This window comes from Vombatus ursinus, unplaced genomic scaffold, assembly GCF_900497805.2.
Source record: "Vombatus ursinus unplaced genomic scaffold, bare-nosed wombat genome assembly UNPS02014807.1, whole genome shotgun sequence".
Lineage (NCBI taxonomy): Eukaryota > Metazoa > Chordata > Mammalia > Diprotodontia > Vombatidae > Vombatus > Vombatus ursinus.
Window position 1 is genome coordinate 61,787,877 of NW_020954585.1, and position 17,583 is coordinate 61,805,459.

A 17,583-nucleotide genomic window follows, 5' to 3' on the forward strand; every position below is an offset into this window, starting at 1 on the left:
CTCTCTAGTATACGCTTAACTTTTCTTCCCTTAGGTAAAAAAAAAAAATTGGGCCAGGCCAGTGACTGTGATCTCATAAAAGTAGAGATTATAGGGCCATAGTTTTAGACCTGGTAGGGGACTTCAGAAGTCCCATAGTCCATTTTACAGATCAGGAAACTGAGTCTCTGCAGCCTAAGTAAAGAAACTACCTTTACTAATTGTTCACAAATGTCCTACAATGTATCATCTTAATTAAGAGTTGCCTAAGTCACAGAGCTAAAGTGGCTTACTTAGTGTCACACAGGTAATACGTATCAGATACAGGACTTGCGATCTGGTCTTTCTGAGTCTGAGAATGCTAGATCCACTATGTCATGTTGCTTCTTCTGGGTTACTAATATGTTAATATTCACTTTTTTGTATATTGTTTTGCTGTTTCTATACTTTGTGTTCCACTCACCTCTCTGCTATTCTACAGTCCTGCTCAGATGAAGTCAGGAGAGCAAACAAAGCGGTCAATCTGGGTAGTGTTGTAATAGAATTTTCTCATACTCTCTTCATTTCTACCTTCCTCCTATGTTGATATATAAGCCAGGCCAGATGGGTAGGAATCTGAATATGGACAAACCTTCCTCATGCATCTGCTGTATCCCAAAAGTCAGAGGATATGATCATGGAACATAGCTTTTGAACTGAAAGAGACTTTAGGGGTCATCAAATCTGACTCCATCATTTAACATTTAGAAACTCACCCCAAGAGGTTGGTTATATGACTTCCCCAAGGTTACCAAGACAGTAAAAAGCAGGACTAGAATTTTAAACTTAGGTCCTCTGACTCTGACTCCCAATCCTTATTTTTCAAAGTTACATTAACCAACCCATATTTGAAACAAGTTGTCTCACTAGGTTTCCACATCCCCTCCACCTTTGTCATTTTCCTTTTCTGTCATGTTAACCAATCTGATGCCTATGAGATAATACCTTAGAGTTGTTTTAATGGGTATTTTTCTAATTTTTAGTGATTTAGAGCATTTCTTCATGTGATTATTGGTACCTTTGATTTCCTCTTCTGAAAACTACCTATTCAAATCCTTTGACCATTTATCAATTGAGGAATGATTTATTTTTATAAATGAGAACTTTATCAAAGAAACTTGTCATCAAATATTTCTCCCTGGTTTTCTGCTTTCTTTCTAATTTTGGCTGTATTGAGTTTCTTTTTTTAAATGCAAAACCTTTTTAATGGAATCAAAATGATCAATTTTACCTTCTGTGATCCTCTGTCTCATTTGGTCAAGAATTTTTCCCTTATCCATAGCTCTGACAAGTAATTTTTTTTAATGCTCCCTTAATTTACTTATTATAGTATCATCCTTTATGTTTAAATCATTTACCCATTTAGAGATCATTTTGGTATATGATGTGAGATGTTGGTCTATGCCTAGTTTCTGCCAGCCTGCTTTCCAGTTCTCAACAGTTTTTGTCAAACAGCGAGTTCTTGCCCCAGTAGTTTGAATCTTTGAGTTTATCAAACACGAAACAACTACGGTTACTTACTTCTGTATATTATATATCTCAGCTATTCCACTGATCCACCACTCTACTTCTTATTCAGCACCAGATTGTTTTCATGATTATTTTTTTGTAAAAGTTTGAAATCTCATGCTACTTGACCACTTTCCTTCACTTTTTTTCATTGATTCCCTTAATATTCTTGACCTTTTCTGTTCTTCCAAGTGAGTTTTATAATTTTTTCTAATGCTATAAAGTAATTCTTTGGTAGTTTGGTATAGCACTGAATAAATTAATTTAGGTTAATTATCATTTTTATTATATTGGCTCGGCCTACTCATGAACAATATTTCTCTAATTGTTTAGATCTATCTTTGTATGAAGAATGTTTTGTAATTGTATTCATATAGGTCCTGTGTGTGTCTTGGCAGGTAGATTTCCAAGCATTTAACACTGTCTGTAGTTATTTTAAAGATAATTTTTCTGTCTATTCCTGCTGGGTTTTTGTTGGTAATATTTAGAAATGTTGATGATTTATGTGAGTTTATTTTATAACCTGAAACTTTGCTAAAGTTGTTAATTATTCTGATTAGTTTGTTAATTGATTCTCTAGGGTTCTCTAAGTATCATCTGCAAAAAGTGATATTTGTTTCCTTGTTGCCTCTTATTCCTTCACAATTTCTTTTTCTTGTCTTTTTGCTAAAGCTCATTTTTTTGTGCAATATTAAATAATGGTGATAATGGACATCTTTGCTTCACCCTTGATCTTATTGGGGAGACTTCTAGTTTATCTCCATTACCCATAATGCTTGCTTAAAAATTATTTAGATACTACTTATTGTTGTAAGAAAAGCCCCACTTATTCCCATGCTTCCTACTGTCTTTAATATGAATGTTGCATTTTGTCAACAAATTTTTCTACATCTATCAGCATAATTGTATTTTTCTTGTTTTTGTTATTGATATGGTCAATTATTCTTGTAATTTTCCTCATATTGAACCAGCCCTGCATTCCTGGTATAAATTCAACCTGGTCATTAATATATTATCTTTGTGATGTATTGCTATAGTCTCCTTGGTTGTATTTTATTTAAAATTTTTTATGTCAATATTCATTAGGGAAATTGGTCTATAGTTGTCTTGTTTTTGCTCTCCCTGATTTAGGTATCAAAACCATATTTATGTCATAGAAGGAATTTGGTAGGACTCCTTATTTTTTTCATATAGTTTATATAGTATTAGACTTAATTGTTCTTTAAATGTTTGCTTGTAAATTCATCTGTACTTTGGGAGTTTTTTCTTAGTTCACTTATGACTTGTTCAATTTCTTTATCTAAGATAGGGTTATTTAAGTATTCTATGTCCCCTTCTGTTCATTTAGATTGTCAGTTTTATTGGCATATAAATAAGCAAAATAGCTTATTATAATTGCTTTAATCTTCATTGGTCATACATTTACCCTTTTCATTTTTGATATAGGTAATTTGATTTTTCTTTTTAATCAACTTAACCAATGATTGATCTGTTTTTTTTTTCATAAAGCCAGCTCCTAGTTTTATTTATTAGTTAATTTTTTTTCAATTTTATTAACTTCTCCTTTGAATTTTCAGGGTTTCCATTTTGTTTAATTGGGGGTTTTTCTTCTAGTTTTTTAGTTGCATGCCTGATTCATTGATCTGTTTTCTTCTACTGATGTAAACCTTTATTTATTTATTTATTGCTAGGCAATGGGGTTAAGTGACTTGTCCAGGGTCACACAGCTAGTAAGTTTTATGTGTCTGAGACCAGATTTGAACTCAGGTCCTCCCGACTGCAGGGCCAGTGCCCTATCCACTACGCCACCTAGCTGCCCCTGATGTAAACAGAGATATAATTTCCCCTCTATGTGCTGCTTTGGCTATATCCCACAAATTTTGGTATGTTTTCTCACTGTACTCATAATCTTCAAATTATTGTTTCTGTGATTTGTTTTCTCAGCCACTCATTCTTTAGGATTTGATTATTTCATTTCCAATTAATTTTTAATCTATGCTTCAAAGACCCTTAATCAAATAATTTTTTTGCACTACAGTCCAAAAAGGTTACATTTAATATTTCTGCTTGTTATGCCTACATACATGGTGAAGTTTTGTAAAGGTGCCCTGAACAGCTGAGAAAAATGAATACTATTTTCTAATCCCATTCAATATTCTCCAGAGATCTATCATATTTATCTTTTCTAAAATTCTGTTCATCTCCTTAGCTTCTTCTTTTATAGTTAGACATATCTAGTTCTGAGAGGGGTAAACTGAGATTCCCCACTAGTTGGTTTTTGCTATTTTTTCCTGTAATTCATTTAACTTGTCCTACAAGAATTTGGATGTTATGAACTTTGGTGCCTATGTTTAGTATTGATATTAACTCATTGTCTATGCCTGCTTTGAACAAGATGTAGTTTCCCTGCTTATCCTTTTTAATCAGGTCTATTATTGCTTTTTGCTTTGTCTGAAATGATTGCCATCCTTGCATTTTTTACTTTTACTTCAGCTGAAACAGTAGATTCTGCTCTAGACTCTTATTTTAACTCTTTCTGTTTCAAGTGTCCCTTGTAAAAAACATTGTTGGATTTTGGTTTCTAATCATTTTATCTACTTCCATTTTATAGGTGAGTTTATCTCATTCACATTTAGTTAGGATGGCTATCTGTATTTCCCTCCATCCTATTCTCTTCTATTTATCTCACTTTTTTTTTAAACTGTCCTCTCCTTAAATGTCGATTTTGCTTCTGACCACTACCCACTTTAATCTACCCTTCCTCTTATTAACCTTCTCTTAGCCCCATTCTCTCCTACTTTCCTGTTGGGTAAGATCAATTTCTATATGCAACTGTGTGTATACACACACATATATATTTATTCTTCCCCCTTTGAATCAGTTCAGATGAGAATAAAGTCAAAGTCTTGTCTGTTCTCCTCATTGTAAAAAACTCTTCCTTGTCTTTTATGTGAGATAATTTTCCCCATTCTTCCTGTCCCCTCCCTCCTCTCAATATATTCCTCTTTCTCACCCTGCCATCTTTCTTTTGAGATCACCCCAATTGTGATAGACACATCCATGCACTCTCTAAGTAGACTCCTTCCAACTGTCCTAAGGATGATAAAGTTCTCAGGATGTTAACATGTATCTTCTTCCCTTCTGGTAACGTACACACTTTAATCTTATTCAGTTCCTTATGATTTCTCACTCATGTTTGCTTTTTATGCTTAAATCTATGTTTGACTGACAGATATTCTACTCAGCTCTGGTCTTTTCATCAGAAATGCTTTGAAGTCCTCTATTTCATTGAATATCCATTCCCCACACCCCCACCCCCAGCCCAGTAGCATTATATTCAGTTTTGCTTGGGTAGATTATTCCTGGTTGTAATTCCAGCTCCTATCTTTCAGAATATCATATACCATGCTCTCCACTCCTCTCTCATGTGGAAGTTGCTAAATCTTACATGATCCTGCCTGGCTCCATGGTGTTTGAATTGTTTCTTTCTGACTGCTAGCAGTTATTTCCCCTTGACCTGGGAGCTCCTCAATTTGACTATAATATTCTTGGGAGTTTTCATTTTGGGATTTCTTTCAGGAGGTGGTCAGTGAATTCTTTCAATTTCTAGTTTGTCTCCTGATTTTAAAATATCAAGGCAGTTTTCCTTGATAATTTTTTGATAATGTTTAGACTCTTTTTTTCTGATTGTGGCTTTCAGGTAGTCAATTCTTTTTGTTTGTTTTTAATTTTTTAATTAATTTATTTTGATTTATCAACAATCACTTCTATAAGCTTTTGAGTTTTAAATTTTTCTCCCCCTCCTTCCCCAAGATGATGCACAATCTGATACAGGCTATACATATACATTCCTATTAAACGTATTTTCACATTAGTGATGTTGTAAGGCAGAATTAGAACCATTAGGAGGAACCAACAGAAAGAGGAAACAAAACAAAACAGAAGAAAAAAAACAGCAAATAGTATGCTTCGATCTGCATTCATATGTCATAGGTCTTTCTTTGGATGTGGATAGCATTTTCCATCCTAAGTCTTTTGGAATTGTCTTAGATCTTTGCACTGCTGAGAAGGGCCAAGTCTATCAGCGTTAGTCATCGCAGTGTGGCTGTTACTGTGTAGTGTTCTCCTGTTTCTGTTCACTTCACTCAGCATCAGTCCATACAAGTCTTTCCAAGTTTTTCTGAAGGCTTCCTGCTCATCATTATAGCACAATAGTATTCCATTACATTCATATACCACAACTTGTTAAGCCATTCCCCAATTGATGGGCATCCCCTCACTTTCCAATTCTTTGCCACCACAAAAAGAGCTGCTATAAATACTTTTGTACATGTGGGGTCTTTTCCCATTTTTACGCTCTCTTTGGGATACAGCCCTGGAAGTTCTATTGCTGGGTCAAAGGGTATGCACATTTTTTAAAGCTCTTTGGACACAGTTCCAAATTGCTCTCCAAAATAGATCATTTCACAACTCCACCATTAATGCATTAGTGTTGCGATTTTCCCACATCTTCTCCAACATTTATCATTTTCCTGTTTTATCATGTTGGTCAATCTGATAGGTAGTCAAATAATTCTTAAATTCTCTCTCCTTGATCTACTTTCTAGGTCAGTTTTTCCAATGAGATATTTCACATGTTTTTTTCCAGTCTTTTGATTGTTTTATTATTTCTTGTCTCATGGAATCACTAGTTTCTACTTGACCAGTTCTAATTTTTGAGGAATTTTCTTCAGGGAGGATTTGCACCTCTTTTACCATCTGGCCAACTCTCATTTTAAAGACGTTATTTTCTTCACTTTTTTTTAATACCTTTTTACCAAGCTATGAATGCCCTTCACATAATTTTCTTGCATTATTTTCCTTTCTTTTCAAATTTTTCTTCTACCTCTCTTTATTCTTAAAAATAATTTTCTTTCTGCTCTTTTTTAAAAATTATTAAGCTCTTCTGGGAATTCTTATTGGGCATATGTCTAATCTTCATTATTTTTTTCCTTTGAGGTTTTCCTTCTAGATGTTTTCAAGTCATTGCCATCTTGCGTTTGTGTCTTGAGCTTTTCTGTCACTGTAGTTGCTTTCTATTGTCATTTTTTTTTTGCTTGTTTGTTCATTTTTCCTATTTCTTGACTTTGGACTTTATTTGGGTTCTGCTTACCTCTGGGGGGAGGAAGGGTGGGACTGTCCCTGAACTTCAGGCTTTTATGTCCTGTTGTTTTGACCGCTAGGTCCAGAGGAGCCTGTAAGTTTTCAGTGCTCTTAAGGTAACATGATCTAGGGAAAGGTATGGTCACTGCCTCTTGATGTGCACTCTAGTCCATAACCAGGTAGGGCCCCTGTTTGAACTGGGTAATGGGCAGTCAAGTTGCCAAATGGCACCTGGTCCAGTGTCTGGTACTAGCACAGAGGTCTCCTGTAATTTTTCTGACCAGGTGTTCAATCCTCTTATTCTTGCTAGTCCCAGCATCACTGCTACTGATGCCTCCAAGGCCCAAAGCCAATGTATCTTCCACCATGCCAAGGTCCTAGCTAGCCTCCAACCCCAGTGTCTGCAGACTACTTCTTCTGTCCTCCTAACCTGTTCTGGGCTAGAAAAATGACTTGACTTTTTGTTGGTTATGCCACCTAACATTCAATTTGACAAGTTTTTGAAAGTTGTTTAGAGGAATGTTATGAGAGCTTGGCAAAAATGCTCACTTTACTCTGCCATATTTTAATATTTTAAATATTTTTCATGCCAGAAAATTTTGCTCTCTATGGTACTTTGGGATAAACCAGGTTGTGTGTATTATAGTGAACATCCAAAGCCCCCAGTGGATAATGGACCTTATTTTCCAAAAAGAGAGGGGGATATTTTATAATTTTTGAAATCTGCCCAAGATACACAAACTGTGACAGTTATGGCTATAGGGACAAAAAGTCCTCCTTGTCTTGATAATGGGTTGATGTTGCCTCAGAAGACATAATGAGACTAGCAGGTGAAAGGTATAGTGATGAAACTCACTTTAAAAGCATGTAAAACCACTGCTTTGCTTCATGGTTGTAAGGGATAAAGGGCTCCATTCAAAGAGCAAGTTCTGAGGAGTTTCGTACCTTGAAGCAAATTGCACAGAAATAAGCTATTAAGGATTTGCTAAGTGAACAACTGTATTAAAACTGCTAAAATGAGCATAAAGCCCAGCCTCTCACTTAAAAGTAAAAGGGGAAAGGGAAAGAGGGTTATTTCCCTAAAACCACAGGATGTCAATGAATAATTTTTGACTTTAAAAATCTGAAAAGATATGTTGCCTAAAATTCATTATTGTTATATTTGTATCCATAAAGCATGATTGCTTACTCATGCACAGAAGCAATATGCTCTCCTGAAACCTTGGTGAATTAGAGGCTAGCATCTCTGAGATGGTTAGTGATTAGGTTGGTGAAAAGCTGTGGGTCTGTTTTACAAATATCCCAGCAGATGACTGATCATGAATTTAGAGCTGGAAAAGATCACAGAGGGCACTGTGCCCAACCCTTTCATTTTACAGATGAGTAAACTGAGTTCCAAAGAGGTTAAGTGACTTGCCAAGGGGTCACACAGCTAGTCAGTGTCTGAGACAGATTCAACCTTAGGTCTTCCTTGATTCCAGGTCCAATGCTCTATCACTCTGTCACCAACCACCTCTGTGAGGAAAGTATAAGCTTACTTCTATCTCATGATAGTCCTCATCTGTAAGGATACTCTCTTATTTCCAAAATTAGGATAATGAAGATTGCGGCAATATGAGTCAGACAGCCCTATCCTAACTAGAAAGCTTCTTGATTCCAAATGCAGCACTCTTTCTGTTACCTAACTAAAATCAATAGACTATAAACCTGCTGCAAAGTAATTTTAGGAATGGGTACAAACAGTAAAGACAAACATAAACAATTTTTATTGAAGATTTTCATCATCTTTGAATACAGAACACTGACTCATGTACAGTGACTTGGTTTATCACAAAGGCACAGTCCTTTCTCCTTTTGATCTAGATTTTCCTTTTCCTATTTGTACATAATTTCAATTCAGCCTAGCCTTGTAATTTATTCCACATATTCTTCTGCTTGTGAGATTCCAATTTGGTCAATTAGAAATAGTGATTATTTTTATCTATTGTAGTATGTTTGCAGTGAGGCTTTGAGGCCAGAATTATAACTCACATGTTTTAGAATTTGTTTGTATAGAGTATGCATTTAATGGACAGAATTACATACACCAATTCTTGAAAATTTAGAAAAATTTCCCTCCTCCCCAAAATTTCCCTGAGATACTATGATATTTTCCACTAGGTTAAGGGGATGGGATGATGGGATATGATATGATGAACTCTGCTAGTGTGGTAAAGGAGAAACTTGAATATTAATACTTGAATATTAATGAAAAGTATATCTTTGAGTAAATTGAGCCAAAAAAAGATATCAGTAGAACAACTAAAACATAAAAGGGCTTATTTTAAATATATCCATAACTTAAATACAAAACAAAATAAAGTCCACAGAGATTTACAAGTCTGAGGCTAGTATCTGATTGCCATAGTAATTTTTAGAACTTCCAAGAAAGCTGCTAACAGGTACTGCCATATCTCTACTCTGCAGCTTCCTCTGTGTATATAGCTACATTATTTCCACAAAAAAAAAATTATTTTTAAAATTTAAATTTAAGCCTGATTCTTGCTATGTTCAGACTTTGATCTAATGTTACTAAGATCATGATTAGAAATGATCTTTGGGAGCATATTTCTATCTAGTAGCAACACACTGATACTGATAAATTCAAGGACATTAAATTAGTGTTACTGAGAATAAAGAATCAAATTTTTGAGTGCTTAAAAGAAATTACAGCAAAGACTCTATATTTTTTGTCCTTCCTTTATTTAACTGGACTTAAGTAGAAAAGATTCATCATCTAGTTTGTGCTCAGTTCCTGCCTGGTTCACAGTTGATACAGAGAACCTATTTCTTAGATTAAGAAACTTCATTGTGAGACTTGAGATACAGTGGTTTGGAAAACTTTCTTAGCTTCTCCTGGGTTTGAAGTCCACGACTCTGTAGGGGAGTGAGGGCCATTGGAGGAAGGTGAATCTGCACAAATCAAAAAACGCCTTTGTGAAAACCCAGAGATTGTGATTTCCCTTTTTAAAAAACAACAGTGTATGGGCTAGGCTCCCCACTATGAGAAAAACAAAAGAAATAAAAGAACTTTTTAAGAGGGTGGTAGTAATGCTACTTCAATTCCAAAACATTCTGCAAACGTCCCTTTTCCCTTCCCTTCCCTTCCCCCCGTTTCTGATCAGACCATCTCAATCTAGAGCAGAGGCTCTCAATCTGGGGTCCATGGACCACTCTACTCAGGGGTTCACAGGTAGATTTCAGGGAGTTAGTGAATTTAAACAAGAAGAAAAATACATCTTAATTTTCACTAAATTCTAAATGAAATTTAACATTTTCTTTAAATGAATGTAGGAAAGAGACAATTTGAGAATGGGTCCATAGTTTTTACTAGACTGTCAAAAGAGTCCAAGACACAAAAAAGGTTAAGAACCCCAGATCTAGAGTCTAAGTTGTGTAAATTGCCTTTGCAGCAGTATCATGCTTCCCAGAAACCACTAGTCACATGAGTAGGAATGCTCAGAAATTACCAGGTTTGGGTGATGCAGTGGTTTAGTACCAACAAGTGGAGATTGAACTGAGACTTACTGGCCTTGGATATGGGATCTGATAATGCAATCCAATTTCAATTCTTGCTGTGCATTCATCTATGCATTGTTTAATTAGTTCTGAATCCGTAAGCTGTTAGAATGGGAAAATGAGTTTAAAAAAAGTGTTAGCATATTTTAATGCTTCATAAAGTACTTGCCTATTTTTAAAAAATTTCCTTACAGACACAACCAATAAATTCAATATTGATAATGGAAAAGTAATTTAGCTTAAATTTTACTGCTTGAGAAATCCCACCTGAGAATGATCAGAAAGAAAGTAATTTCTGTCAGGTATTCTAGTCTGAAGGCTTGAAAAGGGGACATTTCAAATTCCAAAAATTGTCTATATGTGGTCCACAAAGGCAGTTCAATTTCAAGGAATGTAATGAATGGTGGTGTTTAAAAAATATAAAACTAAATAGGAAAGGAGGGAGAATTATGATTCTTACACAAAGTTTACACTGGGACTCTGAAAAGAATTCAATTTGTATCAGCCCACCAAAGAACCTCAGAATAATTGTATGGTCTGTGTCCTATGTCTGTCTTGGACACTCCAAAGGTCCTCTTATGCTCTGGTACTGACTGGATTGGTGGAAGACAAGTTCTGAGATAAAAACTCAGGATAAAAACTTGGCTTTCTTTCTCTTTTGAAGACGAAAGGCAAGGCCCGGTAGTCTCAGTTTCCCTATTATGAGAAACTGTTATTCTGTGACATCTATTTCAGTAACAAATTGCAAAATTCTCACCTGTCCCTTGGGATTTTATGCACTTCATCAAATGCCTTTGAACTAGTCAGTTTTCAGAGAGAAATGGCAACTCTTCTCACATGAGTGAAAGGGGTTATACGGGGGGAAAAGATAGCAAATATATCTAGTAAATATATTGTGAAAAGAGGTTCCTTAATGCTAAAAGGCTTGATGGCTCCTCCTCCTCCTAATCAACAGTCCATCAGGTCAATGGTTCCTTGGACCAATCCAACTTGGACAACCCCCCACCCCCCCCCCCAAAACATACTTCCTGAAAATGGAAAGGTCAACTTAAAACCTTAATTCAATTTAATAAGCATTAACTTAAAACCTGAACTTTCTCAATAAATCAATAATGACTCTACTATGTCACAACATTAATGTTATTCAATTTATTTTAAAGGCAATTAGGGTTAAGTGACTTGCCCAGGGTCACACATATAGTAAGTGTCAAGTATTTGGTCTGAGGCCAGATTTGAACTCAGGTCCTCCTGACTTCAGGGCCGGTGCTCTATCCACTGCGCCACCTAGCTGCCCCTATTCAATTTAATAAATGTAATTTAAACCTTTATTAAGCAACAACAATGTTGCGAAGCATATTACAGGTGCTGTATAATAAAAAAAAAAAAATAAGGCATCAAGGTTTCTGCCCTGAAACAGTTTACATTCTAATTAATTCAAACAACTATTAAGCACATAATATATGTAAGAAAATGTGATAGGAGGGGCAGAAGTCAGGAGGCTCTGAAGTCAGGAGGACCTGAGTTCAAATCCGGCCTCAGACCAAACACTTCACTTACTAGCTATGTGACCCTGGGCAAGTCACTTAACCCCAATTGCCTAAAATGAAAAAAAAAAAAAACAAAGCCAAAGAAAATGTGATAGGGATTTAAATGACTTAGCTAGACTCTGTCCTCCAGAAGCTTGTGTTCTTCTGAAGGATGGAGGATACATGAATTTAGTATGTTGGGAAAGGGAGAAGAAAAGACAACACAAGGTGCTCTGGGAAAATTTGAGTGGAGGCTTGAAGGAACCTGAAAGATTTTGAAAGGCAGAATTTAAGACAATGAATTTCAGGCATGAGGTATGGTCTATGTCAGACAATGGAGCGCTTTATATGCCAAACTAACATTTGTATTTTATTTTAGAGGCAATTGGAAGGCACTTAAATTTTTTGTGAACAGATAAGTGATATGGTCAAACCTGTGTTTTAAGTATATCAGTGTAACAGCTGTGTGGAAGATGAAATGGAGAAGGTGCAGAGAGAGGTGACAGGGAGATCCATTAGGAGGCTGTTACAGTCGCCAGGTGATGAAAGCCTGATCTGGATGGCTATGTGAATGGAGAAAAGAAGACACGTGAGAGATGTGAAGGTAGAAATGACAAGCCTTGGCTATGGTGGGTGTGAGAATAAAGAGTAAAGGATGAATTCCAGTTTACAAATCTGGGTGAATGGAAAGACTGTGTTAACTTCAACAGAAATAGGAAAATCTGTCAGGAGGAGTTTTGGGAAAAGTCAGTGAGTTTTATTTTGGACTTGTTGATTTGAGATGCCTATGGGATATCTGTGTACAGATGTCCAAGGGCAGTTGGTGATACAGGACCAGAGCTCAGGAGAGAATGTGGTGCTAAATCTATACATTTGGCAGTTATTTGCTTGGAGATGACAGTTGAATTCATGGGATCTTATGAGATGACTGAAATAGAAAATAAGAGAGCCTAGGATAGAGCCTGAGGTGAGACTTGATGATCCTGAAAAGGAGACTGAGAAGAAATGGTCAAGCAGGTATGGGGAGAACCAAAAGAGAGCAGTCTCATGAAAACAAGAGAGGGGAGAGTAACCAAGAGGAAAGGGTGAGCATTAGTGTCATAAGCTGCAGAGAAATCAAGAGGATAAGGACAGAGAAAAGAACACTGGATTTTGAAAGTGAGAGAGGTGGAGCCAAGATGGTGGAGGAGAGAAGTATTCAGATGAGCTCTCTCAAATTCCCCTCCAAACAATTCTAAAATAATGCTTCAAACAGAATTCTGGAGGGACAGAACTAACAAAAGGTCAGTTGAAACAATTTTCTAGCTCAAGAAAACTTAGGAGATTGGCAGGAAAGGTTTGTTTCACTGCAGTGGTGGTCAGGACTGGAGCAGCACAGACCAGGTAGTGCAGGCTGTGTTGTGCTGCCGGCACTGGGCCTTGGAGGTGGCTGCTGTGGTGGCAGAACCAGCTCTGGGAACTCCCAACCCGAGGACAGGTGAGGGGAGGATTAAGGGGCTGGACAACTGGCTGGAAGGAGATTGCAGGGGATCCTTTGCTGGTGCTGGGTTCAGGAACCTGTTGCATTGCCCATAAGTAGTTCTGGGCTGCAGTCCAAAGGCCAGAAGGAGCAACAAGAGCACTTGCAGCCTCAGGGTAGCAGGCGCCATAGTTAAGGTTCCAGGAGGGAGAGGAGTGCTTGTGGTCATCTACAGTAGGGCTCTGGTCTCAATTCTAAGACATAGGGGAGCATGAGCAATTACTGCTGCATGAGAGGAAAAGGACATGGTCACAGTCCTAGGGCTGTACAGGAGGGCTAACACTAGTGACTACAAGGAAATAAGGTTCCTTCATAGTTAAAGACCAGAGCACAGACCAGGAGAGCAGTGATCATACCTCTCCCTAGGTCTTACCACCTTGAAAGCACCAAAGACCTACAGAACCTGAAAGCTGGCTCTGAAGACAGCAGGAAAAAAGGTCTGAAGCTTGGGACAGTGATCCTTAGGAAGAAAGACCAACTTTAACATAGGGTTAAAAGTCAAGAAATAGGCTGGAAAAATGAGTGAAAAACAAAATAAGAACTTGAACATAAGAAGTTACTATGGTGACAGGGAAAACAAGACACAAATGGAGAAGACAATGTCAAAGCAGCTACAAGCAAAACCTCTAAGAAAATGTAAATTTGACATAAGCTCAACTAGAATTCTTGGATGAATTCAAAAATGATTTTAAAAATCAAATAGGAGAGGTGGAAGAAAAACTGGGAAAAGAAATGAGAGTGATGCAAAAAAAAAGAGTTTAATAAAAGCACCAGAAAAAAAAAGCACCAAACCAAAAAACAAACCAAAAAAAACCAAAAAACAAACAACCAAGGAAAATAACACCTTAAAAAATAGAACTGGCCAAATAGGAAAAAAGGCACAAAAATCCACTGACAAGAAGCATGCCTTAAAAAGCAGAATTAACCAAATGGAAAAAAAAGTTACAAAAGATCACAGAAGAAAATAATTCTTTTAAAAATTAGAATTGGGCAAGTGGAAGCTAATGACTCCATGAGAAACCAAGAAAACAAAATTAAAAAATGAAAAACATAAGAAAATGTGAAATATCTCACTGGAAAACAAATGACCTGAAAAAACAGATTTAGGAGAGATAACTGAAGAATTATTGGACTACTTGAAAGCCACGATGAAAAAAAAAGAGACCCTAGGCATCATATTTCAAGAAATTATCAAGGAATACATATCCTAGAACCAGAGTGTAAAATAGAAATTGCAAAAATCCACCAATCACTTCCACAAAAAGATTGGAAAATGCAAACTCCCAGGAATATTACAGCCAAATTGCAAAGCTCCCAGTCAAGAAGAAAATACCCATAAGCAGCCAGAAAGAACCAATTCAAATATCATGGAGTAACAGTCAGGATCACACAAGATTTAGCAGCTTCCACATTAAAAGATCAGAGAATTTGGGTATGATATTCCAAAAGGCAAAGGAGCCAGGATTATATTCAAGAATAACTATCCAGCAGCAAAACTGAGTATAATCCTTCTGGGGAGGGGTGGATGGGCATTTAATGGATTAGAGGACTTTGAAGCATTCTTGATGAAAGACCAGAGCCGAAAATTTGACTTTCAAATACAAGATTCAAGAAAAGCATAAAAAGTTAAAGAATGACAGAAAAACTACAAGGTAATCAATGAGGTTAAAATGCTTATATTCTTGTATAGAAAGATGAAAATTTTAACACCTAAGAACTTTATCATTATTAGGGCAGTTAGAGCATTGACAGAGAACACAGGGGTGAGAAAAAGAAATGTAAAATTCAGAGGTGAGAGAGAGGGATGGGATTTCTGGGAGCCAAGATGGTAGAGTAAGAAATAAGTCGCTCTCAGTCTCCCTTTCTAACTTCTGAAAGCTCAGAAAATATCACCCCAGGAAAAACCCTGGAATGGCTGAGTCAGTAGAAAGATGGGGTGTAGCAGTTTTACAGCCTGGGAAGTTTGGGGGATTAATGGGAACCCAGGCCCCTCTTGCTCTGGTGGAGGGGGTACAGGACAGGAGTCACTGCAGCAAGCCAGCAGCAAGCCCCACCTCAGCAAACCAGGGGGGAGATCCTGAGCCCCAGCATGGTAAAGCAGGCAAGTGCCAACACCAAGACTCCACTAAGTGCCTTGGCACAGGCAGGGGAACCGGTAGACTCCAGGTTGGAAAACCACCATGTGCCCTGCAGCAGCCAAACCTCCTCATGCTTCAGCACAACTCCAGGAGGCACAGCTCCAGGCAAGCAAGTGTCCTTAGGCAGGCAAGTGTCCTCTGGCAGCCAAGCCTGCCAGTGCTTCAAAGCAGCCTGGGTGAATAGGTATCCTCCTCCAAGAGTCAGACCCTCCCCCGCCCCCCCCCACACCTTGAATTTTTGAATTTATTTATTTATTTTTGGCTAGGCAATGGGGTTAAGTGACTTGCCCAGGGTCACACAGCTAGTGAGTGTTTTGTGTCTGAGGCTACATTTGAAATCAGGTCCTCCTAAGTCCAGAGCCGATGCTCTATCCACCACACCATCTAGCTGTCCCTCTCACCACACCTTGAGAGCTTCAGTGTTGCTGATCCCAGCTCAGCACCAGGTAAGCTGCTAGACCCCTAGAGCCTCCAGCTGCCAGCACTTGAAGCCCCAGGACACAAAGCCAGGGACCAGGTCACTGGCCCCCAGCACAAAAAGCTGGGGTCAGTGTCTCCTGCGCTCCAGCAGGAGAGCTCAACTTTAAAAGCTAAGAAATAGGCAAACATCATGAAAAAGCAGCAGAAAAAAACACTGACCACAGATTATTACTATGGGGACAGGGAAGATCAAAACACAAATTCAGAAGAGAACAACATTGTCAATATATCAACAACTGAAACCTCAAAGGGGTATATGAACTGGTCTCAAGCCCAAAAAGCCTTGAGGAAGAACTGAAGAAGGATTTTATTTATTTATTTATTTATTATTTAGGCAATTGGGGTTAAGTGAGTTGTCCAGGGTCACACAGCTAATAAGTGTGAAGTGTTTGGTCTGAGGCCGGATTTGAACTCAGGTCCTCCTGACTTCAGGGCCGGTGCTCTATCCACTGCGCCACCTAGCTGCCCCTCAAGAAGGATTTTAAAAGTCAAATAAGAAAGGTAGAAGAAAAACTGAGAAAAGAAATGAGAGGTATGCAAGAGAGAGTCAGTAACTTGGAACAGGAAGGATAAAAATTGACTGTAGAAAACAAAACCTTAAAAAATACAACTGGCCAAATGGAAAAAAAGTACACTGAAGAAAACAAGTCCCTAAAAAATACAACTGGCCAAATGGAAAAGGAGGCACAAAAGCTAACTGAAGAAAACAATTCATTAAAAATAAGAACTAGGCAAATGGAAGCTAATGAGACATGAAGAATCAGTCAAACAAAATCAAAAGAATGAAAAAATAGAAGAAAATGTGAAATACCTCATTGGAAAAACAACTGACTTGGAAAATAGGTCCAGAAGAGATAATTTAAAATTTATTGGTCTACCTGAAAGCCATGATGAAAAAAGAGAGCTTGGACAACATCTTCCAAGAAATCATCACTAGGACTAGAACCAGAAGATAAAATAGTCCTCGAAAGAATCCACTGATAACCTCCTGAAAGAGATCTCAAAATTGAAAATGCCAAGGAATATTATAGCCAAATTCCAAAATTATCAGGTCAAAGGAAAAATATTGCAAGTAGCCAGAAAGAAACAATTTAAATATCATGGAACCACAGTCAGGATTACACAGGACTATGCAGCTTCTATGTTAAAAGATTGGAGGGCTTGAAATAATGATATTGCGTAAGGCAAAGGAGCTTGGATTACAACCGAGGATCAACTATCCAGTGAAACTGAGCATAATCTTTTAGGGTAAGAGAGGGATATTCAATGAAATAGGGGACTTCCAAACCTTCCTGAAGAAAAGACCAGAGTTCAACAGAAAACTTGATCTTCAAATAAAAGATTCAAGAAAGGCATAAAAAGGTAAATAGGAAAGGGGAAAAAAAAACCCAAAACAAAACCATGTTAAAAAAGGGAAAGGTTTACATCCCTACAAGGTAAGATGATACCTGTAACTCTTGAGAACTGCATCTTTATTATGACATTTAGAAGGGGTATACATAGACAAAAGGCATGGATATAAGTTTACTTTCATGTGGTGATAAAAAAACTAACAAATTAATCTAATTAATCTAAGTGGTGAAGGGAAAAAGGAGGCAGAAAAGGGTAAACTACATCACATGAAGAAGCACAAAGACCTATTACAGTAGAGGGAAAGAAGGGAGGGAGATGAGCACTGTTTCATCAGATCTGG

At 37.3% G+C, this 17,583-nt stretch overlaps 1 protein-coding gene across 10 annotated transcripts in view; it reads right to left on the reverse strand.

Annotated features, from left to right (window-relative positions):
* Positions 1-8,412: 8,412 nt before the first annotated feature.
* The window catches only part of LOC114052430 (LYR motif-containing protein 1), a 40,029-nt gene continuing 30,858 nt past the window's right edge, over positions 8,413-17,583 (reverse strand). For 9 of the 10 annotated variants that reach the window (XM_027875033.1, XM_027875032.1, XM_027875026.1 and 6 more), the window contains 2 exons: positions 10,237-10,329; positions 8,413-9,621 (listed from right to left, as the gene is read on the reverse strand). In XM_027875033.1, coding sequence (XP_027730834.1) covers positions 9,505-9,621; positions 10,237-10,329 — 210 coding nt within the window. In that variant the 3' untranslated portion in view covers positions 8,413-9,504. The remainder of the gene's footprint in view (positions 9,622-10,236; positions 10,330-17,583) is intronic. The other variant, XM_027875035.1, reaches the window with a different exon arrangement.